At 38.1% G+C, this 22,873-nt stretch overlaps 1 protein-coding gene across 2 annotated transcripts in view; it reads right to left on the bottom strand.

Moving 5' to 3' along the window:
- SPINK5 (serine peptidase inhibitor Kazal type 5) overlaps positions 1-22,873 on the bottom strand; it is an 88,208-nt gene that overhangs the window by 15,577 nt on the left and 49,758 nt on the right. The window contains exons 19-33 of one of the 2 annotated variants that reach the window (XM_069592361.1): positions 19,845-19,972; positions 18,105-18,189; positions 17,111-17,238; positions 16,465-16,528; positions 14,070-14,197; positions 12,431-12,527; positions 10,838-10,965; positions 9,109-9,181; positions 8,013-8,140; positions 7,789-7,867; positions 4,843-4,970; positions 3,971-4,043; positions 3,179-3,268; positions 2,942-3,069; positions 1,874-1,973 (exon numbers count right to left, since the gene is read on the bottom strand). In XM_069592361.1, coding sequence (XP_069448462.1) covers positions 1,874-1,973; positions 2,942-3,069; positions 3,179-3,268; positions 3,971-4,043; positions 4,843-4,970; positions 7,789-7,867; positions 8,013-8,140; positions 9,109-9,181; positions 10,838-10,965; positions 12,431-12,527; positions 14,070-14,197; positions 16,465-16,528; positions 17,111-17,238; positions 18,105-18,189; positions 19,845-19,972 — 1,557 coding nt within the window. The remainder of the gene's footprint in view (positions 1-1,873; positions 1,974-2,941; positions 3,070-3,178; positions 3,269-3,970; positions 4,044-4,842; positions 4,971-7,788; positions 7,868-8,012; positions 8,141-9,108; positions 9,182-10,837; positions 10,966-12,430; positions 12,528-14,069; positions 14,198-16,464; positions 16,529-17,110; positions 17,239-18,104; positions 18,190-19,844; positions 19,973-22,873) is intronic. The other variant, XM_069592362.1, reaches the window with a different exon arrangement.

Here is a 22,873-nt window from a genome sequence, read left to right as displayed (position 1 = left end):
GTCATGAACCTCTGTCCATAGTTCATCAGGCACTCTATCAGATCTAGTCCCTTAAATCTATTTCTCACTTCCATTGTATAATCGTTAGGGATTTGATTTAGGTTATACCTGAATGGTCTAATGGTTTTCCCTACTTTCTTCAATTTAAGTCTTAATTTGGCAATTAGGAGTTCATGATCTGAGCCACAGTCAGAGCACCTGATCTTGTTTTTGCTGACTGTATAGAGCTTCTCCATCTTTGGCTGCAAAGAATATAATCAACCTGATTTTGATGTTAACCATCTGGTGATGTCCATGTGTAAAGTCTTCTCTTGTGTTTTTGGAAGAGAGTGTTTGCTATGACCAGTGCCTTCTCTTGGTAGAAGTCTATTAGCATTTGTCCAGCTTCATTCTGTACTCCAAAGCCAAATTTGCCTGTTACTCCAGGTGTTTCTTAACTTCCTACTTTTGCATTCCAGTCCCCTATAATGAAAAGGACAACTTTTGGGGTATTAATTTTAGAAGGTCTTGTAGGTTTTCATAGATCCATTCAACTTCAGCTTCTTCAGCATTACTGGTTGAGGCATAGACTTGGATTACCATGATATTAAATGGTTTGCCTTGGAGAGGAACATGAAAACTATAGGAAATAGTAATGTGTAATATACTCAGAGTCTGTGAGTAGACTTTAAGTAGTCTCACCACAAAAAAAGAAATGGTATTATATGAGGTGATGGAGATGTTAGCTAACACTATAGTGGTAATCATTTTATAATCTATGTCTATCAAATCAATATGTTGTACACAAGTTTACATAATGTTACATGTCAACATACATACAATAAGAGCTTTGCAATGGCTCAGCAGGTAAAGAATCTCCATGCAATGCAGGAGATGTGGGTTTGATCCCTGGGTTGGGAAGATCCCCTGAAGAAGGAAATGACAACCTACTCTAGTCTTCTTGCCTGAAAAATCTCATGGACAGAAGAGCCTGGCAGACTGCAGTCCAAAGAGTCGCAAAGAGTCGGATACAACTGAGCAATTAAGCACACATACACACACACAACACAATAAAGCTGAGGGGAAACGAGCAGATTTTGTGGCTAGCACTTCTCCATGCTTAAGCATCCCTAGTCTGATTTACTAGAAATTTGTAATTAGTATTTTGTTAGTGTAACTCATCTGTTATTATACTTGATTTGGGAAAATAATTAGATAAAATTCATGTTGGATACCTTTCTTTCTTCTTTTTTGGGTCATCAGACTAGGTGCTAAAGTCTCCCTTCTAGGGACCAATTTGAGATTGCCCTTTGTGAATGAATATACTTTATGCTCTTATATCTTCTTTCTACTCCTGACCTTGACAAAGCTCTAGAAAAGCAATCCCAAATAGGGTCAATGTAAATATGTAAATATAAGTATGTCATTTTATACTTCTTATAAATGTATAATAAGTATAAATATGTCCAGCATAAATTTCCAGGTTATTGGGGAAAGGACTAGGTTTGGAGGGGGAGTAGGAAGTGGGTGAGGAGCCTTTCTGGTCTGCTGAAATTATAGGGTTGAGACTCCTAACTACTTATTTGACTGCGTGTGCCAGAAGTTACATGCACTGTACACCCACTTTTTAAAATTTCAAAATAAATTCATTTAGAGCAAGACTAATAATCTCAAAGAGCACAGAATAATGTACCAGTGAGTAATCTTAAGACTCTTACTAAGCATGAACTCCATGGATTCCTTGAAAGGACTTGAGGCTGTACTGAATCAGTCTTTCCTAGGCCTTTACCTGAAATGAGGTTTATGGAGGGCAAGTGGCAACAGGACTGCCCCCTCACCCCCAGAATAAGTGAATTAAGTTAATAAGTAACTTTTTAGAAACAGCAGTTCTTACCAGAGAAGAAATGGAAGAATCTGTGCTGTCTTCCTCTTCAGAAGATCTAAAGTGGGATGGTTTTTCTTCAAGCCTTATCCTTTCCAAAGCTTCTTTTTCACTAGAAAAGAAGACAAAAGTAAATTTATGTCCACAAAGACTGGCTCCTGTAATTTCTAGTTGGAAGTTAAATATTTCTAATAAAATATGATGGAACCACAGAACATTGAATGAGGAAGTGTCCAGGAAGACATGTTAAGAAAAGTACACAGCTGGGAGCTGGCTTGGCACTCCCTTCACTTAACAGATGTGTGACCTTGGACAAGTTGTTTAAAGTATTCCTTTCTCCAGGGTATCTTCCCGATCCAGGGATCAAACCTGGGTCTCCTGCATTGAGCCACCAGGGAAGTCCCGGACTGCAGCCTACCAGGCCCCTCCATCTATGGGACTCTTCAGGCAAGAGTACTTTTTATTCTCTGATTAAAAAAATGATAGTTTCAGTAATTCCTTCCTCAAGGAATGTACTATGAGGAGCTAATATATACATATATATATATATATCATATATATAATATATGTTATGGTCATGTTCATAGTGTTTTTTCAGAACCATCATCATCTAGCTTGTTCATAGGTCCCCAAATATAGCTGTTCATCAGAATAAACTAGAAACCCTTTCCAAAAAACAAATTCCTTAGCCTTGGAGACTCTAACTTATTTTGAAGGACTAATCTGTGTGTGTGTGTGTGTGTGTGCGTGCGCGCGTGCATGTTTAAGACCTCTCTTAAGTGTGATCTAGTTATAGAACAGATTTGGAATAATTTCTTATAACTGATACTAAGGGTTGGAAAACATTGTTTTTTTAAGTGACATAGCTAGTAAATATGATTAGAACTTCCATTTGGATTTCCTGTCTTCAAGTCCAGCTGTTCTTTCTCCTGTACTGGCTGTTGTCAGCTTAAAAGCGTTGCATCTAAAGACTTGGTTTAAAGCTTGCATGGATTCATGAGCACATGAGTATTTAATCAAGAGTCTCTGAAAATGCAGTCCCCGCACTAGCTGAACGGGGTACAGGATCCTGTTACTCACAAGATACTTCTGCACATGTAGCACTTGTTTTTGTATAACTTTCCATCAGCACCAAGCACAGGGTCATTCTCTCTAGTGCACATGAGCTCATCATTCCACACATGCTGCCGAAAGTTACTGCACTCATCCTAGAAGATAAGAAAAGGGAAGTGGGCGTGGCTTTTTCCCTTTGTGACTTGGTTACTTCCTTAAACTTGGTTTTAGGAATTCCTCTCTTGGCTCTGGTCTCAGACTCACTGCACTTATCCTGGCAATGGAGGCCAAGGAACGCCCAGACTCTCTAAACTTCCCATCCTCCGCTTCATTCCGAACCTCTCTGCACTGGTCCTGGAAATACAGGGAAACATAAAACAATACTTGAAAGACCTCCTCATCTTGCTCGCCTTTTCCATCAGTCTTTCCTTTCCTCTACTTTTCACGGGAGAGACACTCTTGACCAGAGGACAATCCCACAGTTGTCTAACTCTATGAATGTCATTATCATCACTGGTAAAAGACTGATTGCAGATGTCTTCTTTGTGATCTTGAAAAGCAAATAGGAAAGGCAGCACCATGCACGTGCACTATTGATTCACTGATGCTCAGAAGACCCTCTGGAGAAAATGGGAAAGGCATCAAGGAGAGATGCTAAAAGAGAGACTGAGACTAGTTTATTTCACATAAATTGTTAAAATCAGTGTCAACAAGCAACATGAAGCCTCATTTCACATTTAGAGTGGCAGACATAAGCATGCAGTTGAGGTGGTAAAGAATTTTACCCACTATTTTTCAGTCCACAATTCTCCCAAAGAGGAGAGACCAGAGCAATAATCGATACACACTGCAGGAGAATTCTCTATAAAATTGAGAAAAAACATTAAACTTCAAAGCCAGGAGATAAATCTTATTATAACCCAACATGACAATATTGGCAAAATCAATTTTCTTTGAAGCAGAAGATTAGCAACTTTATTATCCAAAAAGTGAAGGGGAAGACAAGAATCTGAGGATGAAAAGTAAAATAGTTGTCTTCATATCTTAAAAAATAACCTTTGCATCATTTGAGGGCTTGGCTCTTGATCGTTCTTCTTCATTCTTTTTTCTTTCTTTAGCTTCTCGCTCACTGAAAAATTTTATGAAAGGGACAGAGTAGTTTTCCCAGAGTCATTATTGAATTGTTTAACCAAATATGTCTCCAATTCTAAACATTAGAATATATAACACTGTTTTCTAGTATGTAAAAAATACATAAGATACTTTTTAAACAAATACGTTCTGATCATTAGGGTTTTCATAATGTATTTGTGACAGTGCTGTCAACTTTCATAAACCCAGTTTCTATACTATCATCTAGAGTGATATACATCTGAAGGGTCATTACATTTTTTCCTAATAGGATTATTTATGACTGTCAGGTAGAGAGTTGCTTCATTTCTCCTTTTTATTTTATTATTGAATTACAATAAAACTCTCCTGTATTGATTGTTCTTTACATTGCTATTATGCTTTAAAGTTTATAAACATTTTAAAAATATTATCTCCTTGAATCCCTACCAAAACTCTACTGTGTAGTTATTATTCTCTTTATATACAGGAGGAACTGAGGCTCTGCAGAGTAAATGGGCCTGTCCCATGTCACTTATCTGAGACACCTCCTCTTTGAAGGTCAGTGATGTTGGCATGATACAACAGGGTGTTCTCCTATCCCAGCTGCTCCTGCTATGATTATGCTTCTCATAATATTCAAAATAGAAATTTCTTATGGAATCTACTTTGGAAACTTACTGTCTTCTTCTAAACTGAGGAGCTATTAGTATATATATTTTAATGTGTGATGCCAAACACCATAAGTTTTAAATTAAAAGGAACTGATTTCTGGGAAGCAGACACAGCATATCAAACTCATAAACCTCTCTACTCACAAGATGCTCTGACACATAGCACACTTGTTGGCATACGTCTTGCCATTTGGGCCTCGAACAGGGTTGTTTTCTTTGGTGCAAATAAGCTTTCCGTCTCTCACCATGTTCCGGAACTCATGACACTGATCCTGCCAATAAGAACAACAACAAAAAAGAGGTTTCTACAATCATCTGATCTTTAAAACAGAAAATATGATTGGTTGGTTATATGTAAATTCATAACTCTTGAGGAGGAAAATAAAAATCTAGAGAAAATAAAATTTTAGAGATAAATATATTTTAAAGCAGCAGTTCCCAACTTCTTTGGCACCAGGGGCCAGTTTGTGGAAGACAGTTTTTCCATGGACTGGGGCTCGGGGGATGGTTTGGGGATGATTCAAGCACATTACATCTATTGGGCACTTTATTTCTGTTATTATTACATTAGCTCCACCTCAGATCATCAGGCATTAGATCCTGGAGGCTGGGGACCCATTTTATGGGCACTATGTTCAGTATCTGCTTAAGAAGTCTGAATCCTCTCCACAGCATCCCTTTCAAGTACTTGTCGGCCCCAGTGGAATTTCACTACCACCTAAGGCAGCCTGGGCCATTTTTATATAGTTTCATTGGGTTGAACCCCAAACCTGTTGCACTGCACCTCAACTCATTACTTCACACATTAAAAAGCCCTAGAATGAATTGAAAGACATCCTTTGGAAAGGCTGCATATAAACATCTCAAGTTTTAGCTTTGTTCCTCAAGAACAATTTTTTTAATTGTTTCATCAAATCTGTATTATATTTTTAGCATTTTGTTGTGCGTGGTAATGGATTTCTTTTGGTTGTCATTTAAAAATCTGTAAGATAAGCACACATTATCCCCATTTTACAGATGGGAGAAAAAAAGTTCACAGATATTAAGTGATTAAAATCAGTGTTGGAACAGAGGTCAGAAACCTATTAATAACCAGGCTATAGATTCCTTGCCTTCTTTGCCTTTACACGGCAGAAGATAAGACTCCTGGTACATCTCTAAGACATGGAGCTAGCTACCATCTTTACCCCTTGAAAAATAAGAACCTTAAAAAGAAGGCAGTGGAACTGTGCCCACAGGATTTGACCCCTGTTGAAATTTTTTAACATCCATAGACGTTTGTCTTAAACATTTTTTTTTAAGCCCAAAGAGTTACAGTATATGGGAAAATTATCTTTAAAAATACTATCAATAACCTAGATTGGAGTTACCTTTCTTTAAATTGTGGTACCATGAACAACTCCAGACCTACTTTTCTCTGTTTAATAGCATTTTAACTATTCTCTGGAATTGAATACCTGATCAACATATGAAATGTCTCATAGCCATCATTTTTAAATTTGCTAGAATTTGCTTTTTCCTCTTATAAGTACCTAAAATGCCACATAGATCTGTGTTTATGGTAGCACCCATGTGAGTATATTGCAGCCTTTGCTCTTTGGGTGCAAATCTCTAGCTCTTCTATTTGTTATCTGTGGGTAGTTAACGTCTCTGAATTTTTTCCTCAACTGTAAAATTGGAACACCACCACCTACTGCATTGATTGTGGGCAGATTTAAATATGATGGTGCATGTACTTTGTAAAGTTTATTTTAGTTTACATTTGTAGATAAGACTGTAGCTTTCTTTTTGCCACAGGCACAAAAAAATCTAGGTATTTTCTATACGTACATATAGGTTTTTTCCTTGTTTGAAATTCTTGAAATAGATATTTTTAAACTTGAAAGAAATTTACCAATCTAGAATAGATGTCCAGTAGAGATCATTTGAAGTTGTACACTAAAGTATTTTCTCAAAGCCATTGATCTACCAACATATGGGTAACAGATATTCCCAATATATTTTTCAAAAATGACCATTACTAATGTTTAATTTTGCTTAGTCAGTATAAAACTAATGAAAAGTTGCCTCCTTAATGGGAAAACTTTCCTGGGGAAATTTCACGGTTTTTCTTTTCTCAGTCCATAGATGGATTAGAAGAGGCTGCACTGTGTCATCGTCTATGTGCTGGTGTTGTAAAGCATTGAACCTTATTTTTAAAACTGCAAATTGAACACAAGATGGCACTAGAGTGCCAAGTCAAGAATTTACCAGCTGGAGCTCCAAGCTTTCGATCTCCTTGTGTGTAAATTTGGCATCTATTTGCATAATTGTTTTTAAACTTTAGAGGGGAGATCAAGTTGATAATAACAATAATTTGACAATTGCCATTGTTCCTATAATGTGTGTTAACTGCAGCAGAGTTGCTCTTAGGACAATTAAATTCCATGCTATTTCTTTGAATATCTGGTCATGTCTTTCTTGTTTATCATCATGTTCACAACAACTGGGACAGAGTATGCATTCTATAATATGCATTCTGTTTATTTGTTGAATAAACCAAGCTTGCAACCACTCATCCAAATTTAAGTATAAGCATGCTCTGCTGCTGCTGCTGCTAAGTCGCTTCAGTCATGTCCGACTCTGTGCGGCCCCATAGAGGGAAGCCCACCAGGCTCCCCTGTCCCTGGGATTCTCCAGGCAAGAACACTGGAGTGGGTTGCCATTTCCTTCTCCAATGCATGAAAAGTGAAAAGTGAAAGGGAAGTTGCTCAGTCATGTCCGACTCTTCACGACCCCATGGACTGCATCCTCCATCCATGGGATTTTCCAGGCAAGCGTACTGGAGTGGGGTGCCATTGCCTTCTCCGAGAAGCATGCTCAGGTGGCACTAATAGTAAAGAATCCGCTTGCCAATACAGGGGATGCAAGAGATGTGGGTTTGATTCCTGAGTCAAGAAGATCACCTGGAGAAGAAAATGGCAACCCACTCCACTATTTTTGCCTGGGAAATCCCATAGACAAGAGGAGCCTGGAGGGCTGCAGTCCATGAGGTTGCAAAGAGTCAGATGTGACAGCAACTGAGCACAAGATATGTCTAACGTATATTACCTGTTTTTCATTGTCCTTTCCGGTTGTGTTTCTCATGTATTCCTCCTCTTCCTTTTTCTTTTCAGCTGCTTCCCTTTCCCTTAAAGAGAAAAATGAGAAGAAATGTTTCAACCAAAATGAAGAAACACCTCAGGTATGCTTTAAAAAAAAATTGTCTTGAACGGATGAGTGATTATTTACTTTAAGACTCAACAATTAAAAGCTCATTTTTGAAAAATACTCACAGCTTTTCCTTGCACATAGCACACTGGTTACCATGTGTCTTTCCATTTGGACCTCGCACAGGGTCACTTTCTCTGGTACAAATAAGCTTTCCATTTTTCATTTGACTTCTAAACTCATCACATACATCCTGAAAAGAAGGAAAAATTATATTGGAGATGGCTATTTTCACATAGTATTTGACTGAGCTTGAAAATTTTGAAGATTTTGACTCAGGAGTTGGGCAGCCACCTAATCTTGCTGTGGGAGGCTCTTTACTGGACCACAGAGGTGTCCAAGTGGTAATTTCTGAAGATGAATTCCATCTTCAACTTTAATTCCTGCTTGCCATGTAAGGCTGCATACTCCAGAAATGATCACTTGGACGCCACTGCGGTCCAGTGTAGAGTTCCCACACAGCAAGGTTAGGTGGCTTTATAACCAAGTTACTTTAGAATGGGAAGATTATGCTGGATTATCTGGGTGGGCCCAGTGTAATCAAAAAAATTCTTACGAGTGAAACAGGAAGGCAGGAAAACCAGAGTCAGAATGATACAACATTGAAAAAAAAAAAAAAAGAATCTACTGGCCCCTGCTGATTTTAAAGATGACCACAAACCAAGGAATGCAGGCACTTCTAGAAGTTAAAAAAAAAAAAGATCTTCCCCAGAACCTCCACCAAGGAAAGCAGCCTTTCTCTGACACCTTGGCTTTAACACAGTAAGACCTGTTTAGGACTTCTGAACTCCAGAAATGTATGATGCTGAATCAGGGTTATTTTAAGCTATTGTTGGTAATAATTTGTTATAGCAGCCAAACCTCATTTTCCCCATCTATAAAATGAGATAGGGAAAATCTTAGTTGACCAGGCTATTGAGATAATTAAATAAACTACTCTTTGTAAAAGTGTTTTATAAAGTGTTAGGCTGGAAGATTTCCATTTGGTGTTAAATTTCCACACTGAACAAGTTATCAGTGATATTCACATTCATGATGACTTCTGAGCTTCTAAGCATAAGATCTTGACTGCCAACACTGGAGTGCTCTTTCCACATTTTTGATAGTCAAGTAATGACTTACAGAAAGACCATTCTTGCCAAAACCTGGTTAATGATTTACCTTTCCTGATGCTGAATCAGTCCCATTTGATCTGTAGACAGATTGCTTGTTTTTTTCCTCTGCTTCTCTTTGCCTAAAAAAGAAAAGATTTCAGTAGTCGTGTTGTTAACACATATCCAGGTTTGGAAGAGGCCTAAGAGTTTCTATATTCTAATTCACCTTCTTCATAGAGAATCTCTCTCCACCTCTCAGAGATGGACAGTCACCTTGGGTATTAAGAAGCTCCCCATTACAAGACAGATATTCTAGTGAGATATTCAGTTAATCTCAAAGTCTCCTTTATATATGTCCAAATTAATCTCCCTGTAGCTTTCATCCTTACTTGACATCCTCAGGAAAGCATGGAACAAGACTGCTAAATCCACTTTCTCTTCCTGATATTACTCCTTCAGATATTTAAAAGCAGGCTTCAGATCTCCAAGTCCAGCTTCCTCAGTTCTTTCACCTTTTTTTCATCAGTTGTAGTTTTAATTCCTTACCAAGTCACCATTCTTATTCCTTGTTCCTAAGCTTGCCTGGTGGCTCAGATGGTAAAGAATCTGCCTGCAATGCAGGAGACCCAAGTTTGATCCCTGGGTTGGCAATGTCTCCTAGAGAAGGAAATGGCAATCCTCTCCAGTATTCTTGCCTGAAGAATTCCATGATCAGAAGAGCCTGGTAGGCTATAATCCATGGGATCACAAAGAATTGGACATGACTGAGTGACTAGCACTAATATTTCAATTTATCTAGGTTATCATTGGATCCTAAGATAGAAGACAAGTGATATAGGAAGTACCTTAGGATTATGGTTTTGGGGGGTTTTCTTTAATCTTTTACCTTTCTGATAAAATATTTATGCTAGTGGTTCCTAAGTTTTCATGTACATTAAGAATGACCTGTGAGATTTTAAAAATCAGTTTCACTGTCAATCCCAACAGTTTTACTGAGAGGATCTACATTGAGATTCAGTAATCTGACTTTTAATAACCCAGGTGATTCTGATCCAAGATCCAAACAGTACAGAACTCTGGTATGTGTATATCTCTTTCAGAGTTTCATTTGGCTTTATGCTTGAAAGAAATGTGTATGAATATATATAACATGAATATCTGTGTGTGTGTATTTTAGGGAGCTCCCTTTTCATATATAAGAAATAGGTTGTTATATGACTCAGAGAACTCAAACTGGGGCTCAGTTTGAGTTTCATTTCTTTCAAACAACCTAGAGGGATGGGATGGGGAGGGAGGTGGGAGGAATGTTCAGGTGGAAGGGGACATGCGTAAACCTATGGCTGATTGATATGTTTGATAGAAACCAACACAATACGGTAAAGCAATTATCCTTCAATTGAAAATAAAATAAAATTAGGGAAGTGGTAGTCAACGTAACCTGAAGATTCAAACAAACATTAAGTCATGGAACCTTAACAAAATACTAGGAAAAAGAGACTACTTGTAATGATTCAGTCTGGTGGAATTCAGTTTACAGTCACAGATCTGATAGAAAATCTCCAGTGGCTAGAGTTCACAGAATTATGATACAAAATAGAGTAGGAATCAGCCACTGGTTAGCTGCCCTTGCTTGGGCTCATTGTTCCTTAGGGGATGCAAGAGAAGGAGATAATATTTGAGAATTAACAGAGAGGGTAGTTTTCATGAAAGAAGCTACAGGCAAATGAGAAACAGCCATTAATTCAGGAGGAATATGTGGCTGTCTTTTAGACAAGCAGGTTGAGCAAAGCACTTACAGTATCTCTTTACACATGGCACACTTGTTGTTGTATGATTTTCCATCTGCGTCACGGACAGGGTCACTCTCGCGAGTGCAGCTGAGTTTTCCATCTTTCATTTTTTCCCGATACTCAGCACATTGGTCCTGAAAAGGGAAAAGAGAGTAGGCCCCCTGGATGACTTGGTCTGTTGTATGTTTATTAAGTTTGTTAAATAATCTGAGTCCGAAGTTCTTATCTATCTCCTCTTATACAGCATGTAACACCTAGGATTGCTGTCAACAGAAGAGGGGCTGGAATCATCCATATTCTAAGAGGTCAGCTGTCATGGGTAATGTTGCTTTTAAGGTTTTACACAAGGAAATTATAAAGCTGGCTGGGATCTAATCGCATAGATCAAGGGTCAGCAGACTATAGCCTACAACACTAATCTGTCCTGCTGTCTGTTCTTATATAGGAAGTTTTATATATAAAACTTGAAGCACATCCTCACTCAGTTATTTAAGTATTATTTATGGCTGATTTCTCGTAGATGTGGCAGAGTTGAATAGTTGTAACAGAAAGTGTGTAATTTGCAATACCTAAAATATTTACTATCTGGCATTTTACAGAAAAGAAAAAAAATGCTGACCTCTAATATAGATAGAAGAGAGAAAGAAGTGCTAGGAGAAAGCACAAAATCATGCAAAATGCCAAAGACAGGCTTGAGTAAACTATAGACAAGATAGGCAAAGAGTCTTAACAAGTCTATACCTGAGAGTAAGAACTCAACCTCCTACAGGAGAAGATATGCACAAACAGAAAAGCCAAAATTTTTCAAAGGCAAACACTGGGCCTGTCAGATCTGGAGGCAAAGAGAGAGTCTTGACATCCCCAGGTCATATGACTAGAGATAAGATGGCTGTGACCAGGTCATACGACCAAAGACAAGGTGTCTGTGATCTTAGCAGTTGTGCTCACATGCCTGAGGAGTGGGCTTGTATGCAACATTGTCATAGTGACATTTAAAACATCTCAGGAAATGTGTCAACACTCGCCTAAGTTACTGTATCCCTATAGGAGTACTGCTAAGTAAGAGAAACTATAGAGTTGAGTGAGATGAAGTGATTTATTCAATGCTTTGCAAATCCAGGTGACAAAGGGAGGCTCATACCCTAAACCATCTGACTCAAAAACCTATGTTCTTTCACCATATTATCCTGTCTTGGAACAATAGCAAATATGCCTCCCAAAAGTGGCTCCAGTCAGAGAGAGCGCATAATGAAAGGACCTGAAGAGCACGTGATGTGAAACATCATTACATTTATGCCACTTCCTCTCCTAGGATCATGTATTGGCTTCAAACTAGACGACAGAAAGAGGAGTCAGGAGACTGGGATCAGGTCATCATGTTAATTATTTTCAGGTTCAGAGAAGTCAGAGTGAGCCCTAGAGAAACTAAAAATTGCTTGGATATTACTCTGCAGTCATAAGGGGGAAATCCCCTGTCTTCCAAGGATGCTCTCCAGCTCAGCACTGTGTACACTTATAGCCTTTGACTACAGGCTCTGCCATGACCCCAGTGCACTGAGCTGAGCCCACTCTGGTTATGGAATTAGAGGCAGCCCTCACCTTAGCTTTCCCTCTTCCACCACCACTGGAACCATGGCCCACAGCATTCCGCTGATCTTCCTCTTCTTTTCTCTTTCTTTCTTCATCTTCTTTCTGGCTGAAAATTAGAAAGTGGGAGGTAGGGAGTAATAGATTACAGAGAGGTGGAATGCATTTCTATGAGTTTCTCATCCTATGACCAAATTAGATTTTTATAGAATTCACCAGCATTTATTGAACATCTGTTACATTGCAGGCCCTCTTATTTGAAAATAGAAAAATGCATTATGTTGCATCCTTTTGCCTGGAAGACTCTTATTGCAGTAGAAGAAAACCAGCATTTACGGAACCCCAAGCAAGACTTGGTGAGCAATTAATTAGCATTTTGTAAATGCTCATATGAATCTCCAGAGCAATTTCTCTAAAACAACTCATATTAAAGAGGTGTTTAATTATTTACATAATTATCTCCTCTACCAACTGTGTTCTTCCTCCTGAATTCTCCTTGAGAAAGAACAAAACACTGGAACCATCCCTAGCTGCTCCCTCTTCTTTAGCTCACCTAGCTGCTTACATTGGTTTCACTTTCCCGTGTCTCCCGTGTTGATGTACTCACCCTCTATTCTAGCTCTGTGTTCTAGCTACCTCTTGCTGGATTACTGTCATTCCCTACTACCACCAACAGTATTCTGAATTTTGGTACCTTGCTTTTCTTTTTACTGCTAACATATGAATCTTCCAAAAAGGAACCACATTTATGCCACTTATTCTCCTAGCTGAAAAATTTTAGCAGCTTGCCACTATATATAGAATTGGCTTCAAAATCCATGATCTGGCATTCAAAGCTGGTGAAGTGGGTAAGTTCTAACTAAAATGACTTGCGCTTTTATGTACCCACTACATCTTCCTTAATTTTAGATTTTACCTGTGCAGTTCCCTGTTTTATCCTCATTCCTTCCTGTACTGTTCACATATTATCCAAATTACCAGGTCCAATTTTATCCCTCCATAAAGCTTTCTAGTAACTCTCCCTTTCCTGAACTACCATAACACATTGTATACATCATTTTTCATTCAGCAATTACTCCTTTGTATTATATTAATTTATTCCCATGTCTAATCCTTACTGAACTCTATCATTTCTGGTAATACTATTTCATTCATCTTTATATAACCATTATACACTTAAACATTCTAGATGTTCAGCAAATGACTGTTAAATGACAAATATTTCAGATGTACTTCCAAGCCTTGTGTAAAGAGCTATCTTTAATTTCCTAAACATGTGATTTTTAAAAAAATGTAGGTAGAGGAGTTAGATTGGTAGTAAAATCTGTGTGTTCTTTCTGAATGGGATTACAAAATAATCCAGAGAAGGGATCCACCTAACAGCACAGAACTTAGAATTTTACCAGGAAAATGGTGTGATCCACTGTGAGGCGGTGCCCCAGAGCTAATGGAGAATGTAGTGGAATAACTTGGTCGCCTAGTGTCTGTTTCTAGAATTGTGAATCTGAGCCTCTGTAAAGAAAGAGGCACCCTCAAATGATTTACACATGATCATTTGTTGCTTTTACAATACATGTAAGGAAAGGACCAACACTATATACTATCCTCCCAGCGCTGCCACCCACAGCATGGACTTCATCTGCACACTCACAAGAGTGCTTTGCACATGGCACACTTGTTGCCATGGGTCTTGCCATCTGGGCCACGCACGGGGTCATTTTCTCGAGTGCAGAAAAGATTTCCATTTTGAAGAAGACTCCGAAATTCACTGCATGCATCCTAAAAGGAGGAGAAAAGGCAAGAGCTTGGGTGTTTTCTTGAAAATAACTCTGCTGGGTCCCTACTAAGTGCTTCCTGGGGACAAAAAAAAAGGAAAAGGAAAATGACCTATGAATGTTTCTTTCTGGCAGTTGGTTTGTTCAATTCCTAATAAGACCACAGGACTTAAAAAGAGGTTCCTGTTTCTTTTTCCTTGAGATTTAGCTTCCAAGTCCAGACTGAACCTGGCAGTCACACATAAGCAAGAATCTCTTTATAAACTGGGTTCTCAGAGGACTGGACACAGTTCTTAAGACTTTATTGTCTATTATATTGTAAGGCAATAAGAACACTGTATACAGCATAGAATTTTAAAGAATTAAGGTTGAGGTAGAACTTTGAAGTTCACCTGATAATCCCCTTTATGTCATGCCTGCCAATAAGTTGTGTAATTTGCACTGGAACACCTGCAGTGATAAGGAGATCATCACCCGCCAGATAATTCATTCCAGAATTTCTATTAGATCATTCCCACACATTAGCCATGTGCTACTTAGGAGGATCTTGGAAAGGAACTCTAATCACTTCTATAGGATACTTATTCATAGGGTTTTATTTTCCTAAGATGTCATTACAAATAGGATGAGTATGTTCCTTCAAACCAGTAAGCAAAGTCAATATATCTTACTTCCCTCAGAAAAACCGAGGATATTTTTCTTCTTCCACACGGACTCCTTCAAATATCTGGAGAAAGTCCTCTTGTCCTCCCATAGCAAAGCACCCCCAGGTACTTCAGTCATTTTGTACCAGTCTTTCTCAGTCATTTGCACCATTTCTCATTCTGATTTCTTTCCCTTTCCTAAAGCATTTAACATAATATTCCATGTGTGTCCAGACAAACCCAATGTGTTGATGGCTATTTAATATTGTTAGAATTCTAATCTGTTGCCCTGCAACCTTGGGTGAGGGGTCTTGCCCTCTCTGTGCCTCAACTGCCTCTTCTAAAAAATGAAAATAATATTAATTCCACACAGTTAAAATAATAATGGCCAGTATTAAGTATTCAGTACATGTGCTGAATTGTTATGACAATAATGTGAGATAATATATTTTGACACATATCTACAATGACTGACATCTCAGAAGTACTCAGTAAATTTATGAGGAATTGAGATAGAATAAGCAAATAATCAAGATCATATAATTAGTTACCAATGGCAAGTAAGATTGACTTTGGTTTTTTTTCTGTAACTTTTTTCCAGTTGAAACTCAGTGAATACAAGAGTGACTTTTCCCAGCTCTGCTGCAAGGTTCACTGCCAGATTCCCTGACTGGTCATATTTAGCAAAAGAAATATGAGAGGATGGCTTATTGGTAGTAGCTAATGTGAAATCAGAAATCACCTGATGCTGAAGACTAGTCTCCTATTGATGTTGAAAAAAGGAAAGCATATGAGCTAATATTTTAAAAATTCAGATTCTCAATTGTGGGAAATACAGTTGTAAAACAAACCAAATCATTCAGAATTCCAAGTGATATTTCATTAGAGATTACTTTTAACATGAATAGTTTTTGATGGGGGCAAGAAAATGACCACAAACCTGGAGAAATCTACCTGGAGTCAGTCCTTTTGGAACCAAGAAAATATTATTTGGGAATGTTGCTCTAATTTTTGCTCAAATGCTGGCCCCAGACATAATGAAAGCAAGGGGCCCTCCTGGTTTGACCAAATGCGTTCATCCAAAGCTCCATGTTGTATGGAGCTACTGCTAGATTTGGTGTTATGAAGTCCAAGTTTGAATTCTGTTGTTCCCATTTTTCAAGTGTGACAAATTTGGAAAAACATAAAGATTCTGATACCAATACTCTCACTACCTTTGTACGCAAGCTCTTCCTCTCTCTGGATTTTAAATCTTCATTTAAAAATAGGGCAATGGAGTAAATTAGAAGTTTGCAGACTATGGCCTGTGAGCAAAACCTGGCCCACCACCTTTTTGTATAAATAAAAAAGTTACTGGAAATTTTTATTTATGCAAAATAAATGCCCATTTGTTAGCATATTATCCATGGCTGCCTTAGAGCTATAGTAGTAGAGTTGAGTAGTCACGACAGAGACCAAATAGTCACAACCTAAAATATCTACTGTCTGACTCTTTAAGAAAATTTTATCAAGGCCTGGACTAACTGAACCTTGAGTTCTCGCACATAGGCCTTCAGTGATCCCATGAGTTATTTTTAAAGAGAAATTACAAAGCTTCATTGTGGTATGAAGCTTCCAGGATAACTACCTTTTCAGCTTCTCTCTTAGCTTTTCTGGATTTAGCTGCTGCTTTTTCTTTTGCTTCTTGCTGGCTGTAAGAGAAAGGCAGGGGGATCAATCCATTCCCAGTATCATACCTATTATCCTAAAGGGGATCTCTCTAGATAGATATATTCCATTACTTCTACACCTCTTATTTTTAGTGTTACCTAAAGGCACAGGTATTGTGCCTAACCAGTAAATAAATTTTCACTATATTTCCTTTGGAAAACAAAGATGTGGTCCTTCTTCCCAGGAAGCAATGAGGATACTTAAAAAATTGATGAGACGATAGGGTACTTTCAATTTGTCAGCACCCAGTGATTACATCTTTGGATTATTCATGACAGTATGTATGCAGAACAAAAATGACCAATCCTTGTATGCCAAGGGGGAATTTCCCCTTAGTACATGGTCCCCCCTTAATAGCAATTCAAGTACCTTTCAGAACACTGAGAACACTCTAAAGAAATGCACTAAGTAGACAGCTTTGTAATAGTAAATCCCCAAACTCAGTGAAAAGGTCACCTTCACTGCCTGCCTCAGAGAGGAAGCCTTCAGCATGCTCTCTCTCGCCCACCGCAGGCCTAGCCTCTCCAGCGCTTAGGAAGAACAGTGGCCGCAGCTCTACTCACAAGAAGGCCTCACACATGGAGCAAGTGTTGCCGTGGATTTTCCCGTCGGGGCCCTCAATGGGGTCGTTCTCTCTGGTGCACGGAAGTTGTCCATTCCTCAGGTAGTTACGATATTCACTGCACAGCTCCTGCCAAATGAGGGAGGAGTTAAGCATCAGGTAATGAAATACTGAATGCTTCCTCCATGTACCCCTTTGAAGACTAGGATATAATGCCCCAAACATAATGGATGCATCAAGATGATGATGCAGAAGGTCGATACTAGACAAGACACTTTTCAGATGCTGAGGTCACACATTATTTGGAATATAAGATTACTGTCACTTATCTCATTAGAAAACCTTCAACTTAATTCAAATATTATTCTGGGCTGGGCACTGTGAGAGATTAAAAACAGTAATTTATTGTCCCTTTCATAAAGCAGTTTGTGGTTGGCAGAATATTAGCTCCTGACCCAAAATCTGTCCAAATCTTGATATCCAGGACTTGTGAACATGTTACAGAGCAAAGGCGACTTTGCAGTTGTGAATAAGTTAAGGACCTAGAGATGGGCACATTATCATGGACTGTCTTAGTGTGCCCAGTGAAATCACAAGGGTCAAACCTTAAAACTGGACAAGTTAAGACTGCACAATGAGAGGGAGCTGTACCTACAGAACAACTAGAGATGCAGTGATTAAGGGTGATGGAAAGAGCCCAAGACCCAAAGCGCATGGAAGGCCTCTAGAAGCTAGAAAAAGCAGAGAGACAGGCCCTCCTGTAGAGATTCCAGAAAGGAACACAGCTCTGCCAACCCTATGATTTAGCCCCTTGGGTCCATGTCAGAGTTATAACCTAAAGAATCATAAAGTCATAAGTTTGTAATGTTTTAAGCCAGTAAGTTTCTGGTAATTTGTCAGAGAAACTATTAAAAAAACGAGTACTTGGGGTCTCTCTCTTTCTTTCCCAGAGAGAATGGGGTGTTCATGTGGCTCCAAGGACCTGAAAAAGTTACCTGTGCTGCTTCTCTCTTGACTTTCTCAGTCTCGGCTTTCTCCTTTTCTTCCTTGCCAACATTTTTCTTCTCTTCTTCAAGTCTGCTGCAATAAAAAAAAGGAGAAGAAGATACAAACTAAATTCAGTTTTCCATTCTCTTTGGTAATATATTTTAAGAAGGAATGAGTTTTCCAGACCAAAAATCAGATTCAGTCTTCAGTACAAATTTATCCAATCAAGAGGTGCTAATACTTTGCCCAATAATGCAGATAACCTCAGTAGTTAGCAATTGCCCTTAAAAATACAAAACTAGTATTTTTTTTTTATCAGTATGTGAACCTTGGGTGGACTTTTTCTATCAGTCAAGTGACTTCAATCAATGATCTGAAAAAGAGCAACAATTGCTTTGATTTTTCAAAATTGCTATCTAAATAATTACAATTATAATGATGAGACTAAGGAGTGATACAATCCTATGATGGACCCATAATCAAAATAAACCATGTCTCACTATAAAATTAAAAATTTAAATATTATCTTAATGGAATTAAAATTCAAGTTTGAATTCAAGTTTTAGAGTATAATAATAATTCAAGTCCAAGAAGATTTGACAGCTGATATTTTGAGGGAAATCATAAGCCTAAGATTCTGGCATTCTAGCTATTTTCTGCTGATATGTGCCATTATCAGAACTGGAAAAATCCTTAGCATATATCACATCTATTATAGTCATTAATACAGCACTAGCAAATCAAGTATGTGAGAGGAGAGCCCTGATTTCTTGAATCTCAGGCACTGTTTAATCTACTGGCTGCTTCTGTCAATCTCTCCTCTAAGGAACTATGTGGATATACTTATATTAGACCAAAACATATGACAGTTAAGGGGCAATAACTCTGCACCTCTTTAAACAGATATATTATTTAAGTATTTTTTTCAGCATTTATTTTAGTGCAGGGCTCACTAGAGGATTGAGAATCTAAGGAGGAGTAGAATCAGAGGTGATAATGATTGCACTTCTATATTGTCCCACGCAGTGGAGCTCTGGCCCCACTCAGGAAAACAGTAAGAGAGGAACATGGATGTTGCTTAAAAAGAACACAGTTCAGTAAACATCTATTATGTGGCCCTAAGTCTTAAGGTTTTCAATCTTTACAGTAACTCATTTACACAAATATTTATTTCATATGATAATAATGCATATGGTAATACCCCTGAAAAGATAAATACAATCCATTCTATTCCATTACTTGTTCAGGCTATTTTAGAAGTGTTTACACACTGATCCCAGAGACCTCTGTTCAGCTGGTTTTCCCTTAACCAGTATCTGAATATACTCAAGAATCATAAATTGTCAGGGGTGGGAAAAGAACCAAAGATATAATCCCACCCAGATCATCCAATTTCTGCTTTTTGTTATGAATGATGATTATCAAGCATTAAAAACAGTTAATCTCACCCAGATCAATCATCAAACTTCTGGTCTCTTTTTGTTACAAATGATGATTGTCAGGTGTAGAAATATATTTGCACTAAATTAAGACACGCCCTATGCCTTATGTAGAAGATAGAGAGAGAGCTGAATAGAGAATAACATTGTCACTGTGATTCAGTGTTACTTAATGTCTTTTCCATAGGCTTTTAAAATTGCCTAGCATCCAAGTAAGAGTCTATATTCTGCACATTTATGAAGAAACTGAGACACAGGGCTGATAAATCATGAAGAGATTGAAAGGGAGGGAAGAGTGCAGATACTCACAACAGGCTTGCACACATGGCACACTTGTTTCCATGCATTTTGCCATCCGGGCCACGGACAGGGTCATTCTCCCTGGTGCATAGGAGCATTCCATTCCTCACCTGGTTCTGAAACTCACTGCAGAGTTCCTGGAAAATGAAGAAAATATGCTCTCAGAGAGTGGTTTTCTACCCTCTCTACACTTCTGTCTGTTTTGAAGAATAACTAATGCAGAGTAAGAAGAAAAAAGAAAAGTGAATACATGTAGCAGTAAATCAAAAGCATTTAAAAAGTTTCTATCATGGACTCAAAATTGTGCTGACTCTATAGTGGATCTGAAAATGTTTAATGTCAGCATCCTCTTAAGGGTGCTTACAACAGAGGTGCAGAAGAAGGCTGATAAAATTGGTGGAGACCAATATAAAATATATGTTTATGATGTGTTACACATCACATTCTATAAAAGCTAGGAAACATCAAAAGGGAGGAGACTCAACAGGCCTAGAAGGGGAGGATTCCTAGAAAAACTTAGAATATTATTGGGCCTTCGTGAGAAAGAAGGAAATCCTGCCATTTACAATTTGGATAAAACGACTGTATTCTGTCTGACATAAATCACAGCAAGATCTTCTATGACCCACCTCCCAGAGTAATGGAAATAAAAGTAAAAATAAACAAATGGGACCTAATTAAACTTAAAAGCTTTTGCACAATGAAGGAAACTATAAGTGAGGTGAAAAGACAGCATTCAGAATGGGAGAAAATAATAGCAAATGAAGCAACTGACAAAGAATTAATCTCAAAAAATATACAAGCAGCTCATGCAGCTCAATACCAGAAAAATAAACGACCCAATCTAAAAATGGGCCAAAGAACTAAAGAGACATTTCTCCAAAGAAGACATGCAGATGGCTAACCAACACATGAAAAGATGATCAACATCACTCATTGTCAGAGAAATGCAAATCAAAACCACAATGAGGTACCATCTCACACCAGTCAGAATGGCTGCTATCAAAAAGTCTACAAGCAATAAATGCTGGAGAGGATATGGAGAAAAAGGAATCCTCTTACACTGAGGGATTACACTTAGTAGGAATGCAAACTAGTACAGCCACTATGGAGAACAGTGTGGAGATTCCTTAAAAATGAAATAGAACTGCCATATGACCCAGTAATCCCACTACTGGGCATACAAACTGAGGAAACTAGAATTTTAAGAGACACGTGTATCCCAATGTTCATTGCAGGACTGTTTGCAATAGCTAGGACATGGAAGCAACCTAGATGTCCATCAGCAGATGAATGGATAAGAAAGTTGTGGTACACATACATGGAATATTACTCAGCTATTAAAAAGAACACATTTGAATCAGGTCTAATGAGGTGGATGAAACTGGAGCCTATTATACACAGGGAAGTCAGAAAGAAAAACACCAGTACAGTATATTAACACATATATATATGGAATTTAGAAAGATGGTAACGATGACCCTGTATTTGAGACGGTAAAAGAGACAAAGACATAAAGAACAGACTTTGGACTCTGTGGGAGAAGGAGAGGGTGGGATGATTTGAGAGAATAGCCTTGAAACATGTGAAATAGCTGACCAGTCCAAGTTTGATGCATGAAACAGGGCACTCAAAGCCGGTGCACTGGGACAACCCAGAGGGATGGGATGGGGAGGGAGGTGGTTCAGGATGGGGGACACATGTATACCCGTGGCGGATTCATGTCACTGTATGGCAAAAACCACCACAATATTGTAAAGTAATTAGCCTCCAATTAAAATAAATAAGTTAAAAAAAATTTTTTTTTTAAAAATCTCCCACCAATGCAGGAGACATGAGTTCGATCCCTTGTCTGGGAAGATCCCACATGCCACAGAGCAACTAAGCCCGTAGGTCACAATTGTGGAGCCTGTGCCCTAGAGCTTGGGAGCCATAACTACTGAGCCCATATACTGCAGCTGCTGCAGCCCATGTGCCCTAAAGCCTTTGCTTTGCAACAAGAGAAGCCACCACGATAGGAAGCCTGTGCACCACAACTAGAGAAAAGTCTGAGCAGCAGTGAAGACCCAGCACAGCCCCCAAAATTTAAAGACAAAATTTTTTTTAATGAGTTATGAAACTGAAATACTAGAAAATTTAGTAGGCATTATAGTGTATAGCAGTAAGAGTATGTGACAGTGTATTGTCCAACTGTTGGCCTTGACCTCTCTATAGTCTCCTTAACTGTCAATTTATTACTATATTAATAAACATCATATATTAGATCAATAAATGTCATATCATAGAGTCAAAAAAAAACAAATGTATTATGCTAAGTAAAATAAGTCAGAGAAAGACAAATACTATATGGTGTCACTTATCTGTAGAGTCCCCAAAAGCCAAAATTCACAGAAATAGAAAGTAATGATGGCTACATGTGTGTTTGTGTGTGTGTGTGAGCGAGAGAGAAAGTGGTCAGAAGTACAAGCTTGCAGATATAAGATGAATACATTCTAGTTCATAGTGATTATAGTTAAGAATACTGTATTATATACTTAAAAGTTCCTAAGAGATTCCATATTCTCCATACAAAAAACAGTTGCAATTATGTGACATGATGGAACTTTTGCTAATGCTATGGTGACAAACATTTTTCAATATATAAGTGTTCAGAGTGTACAACTTCAATTTACCCAATGTTATAATCCAATTTATCTCAATAAAGTTGGACATTTTTAAATTAAAATAATGTGCCCCCAAAATAAATATTATGACCCTTCTTTTGTCTTTAAAAGGCTGAAAAAGCAAAGACATTCCTAAGCTTAGAAATATATACCTGAAACAAAGATATGCGGAGAGAAAAATATAGGTACAATACCTAGAGAAACTGACAACTTTCTAGGAGTTTCTTGATAAAGTACAGGGATGGGAGATGCATATTTGAAACAGAAGAATAACAATGGCAATGGAGAGAAGGCAGATTGTGCTAAGACCATTCGAAAAACCCATGAGGATTTAGAAACTCTTCAGACATAATGGATAAAACACTTTCAGTTCTG

This window comes from Ovis canadensis, chromosome 5 (genome assembly GCF_042477335.2).
Source record: "Ovis canadensis isolate MfBH-ARS-UI-01 breed Bighorn chromosome 5, ARS-UI_OviCan_v2, whole genome shotgun sequence".
In the NCBI taxonomy this organism is placed as follows: Eukaryota; Metazoa; Chordata; class Mammalia; order Artiodactyla; family Bovidae; genus Ovis; species Ovis canadensis.
This window is presented reverse-complemented; position numbering and strand designations above follow the sequence as displayed.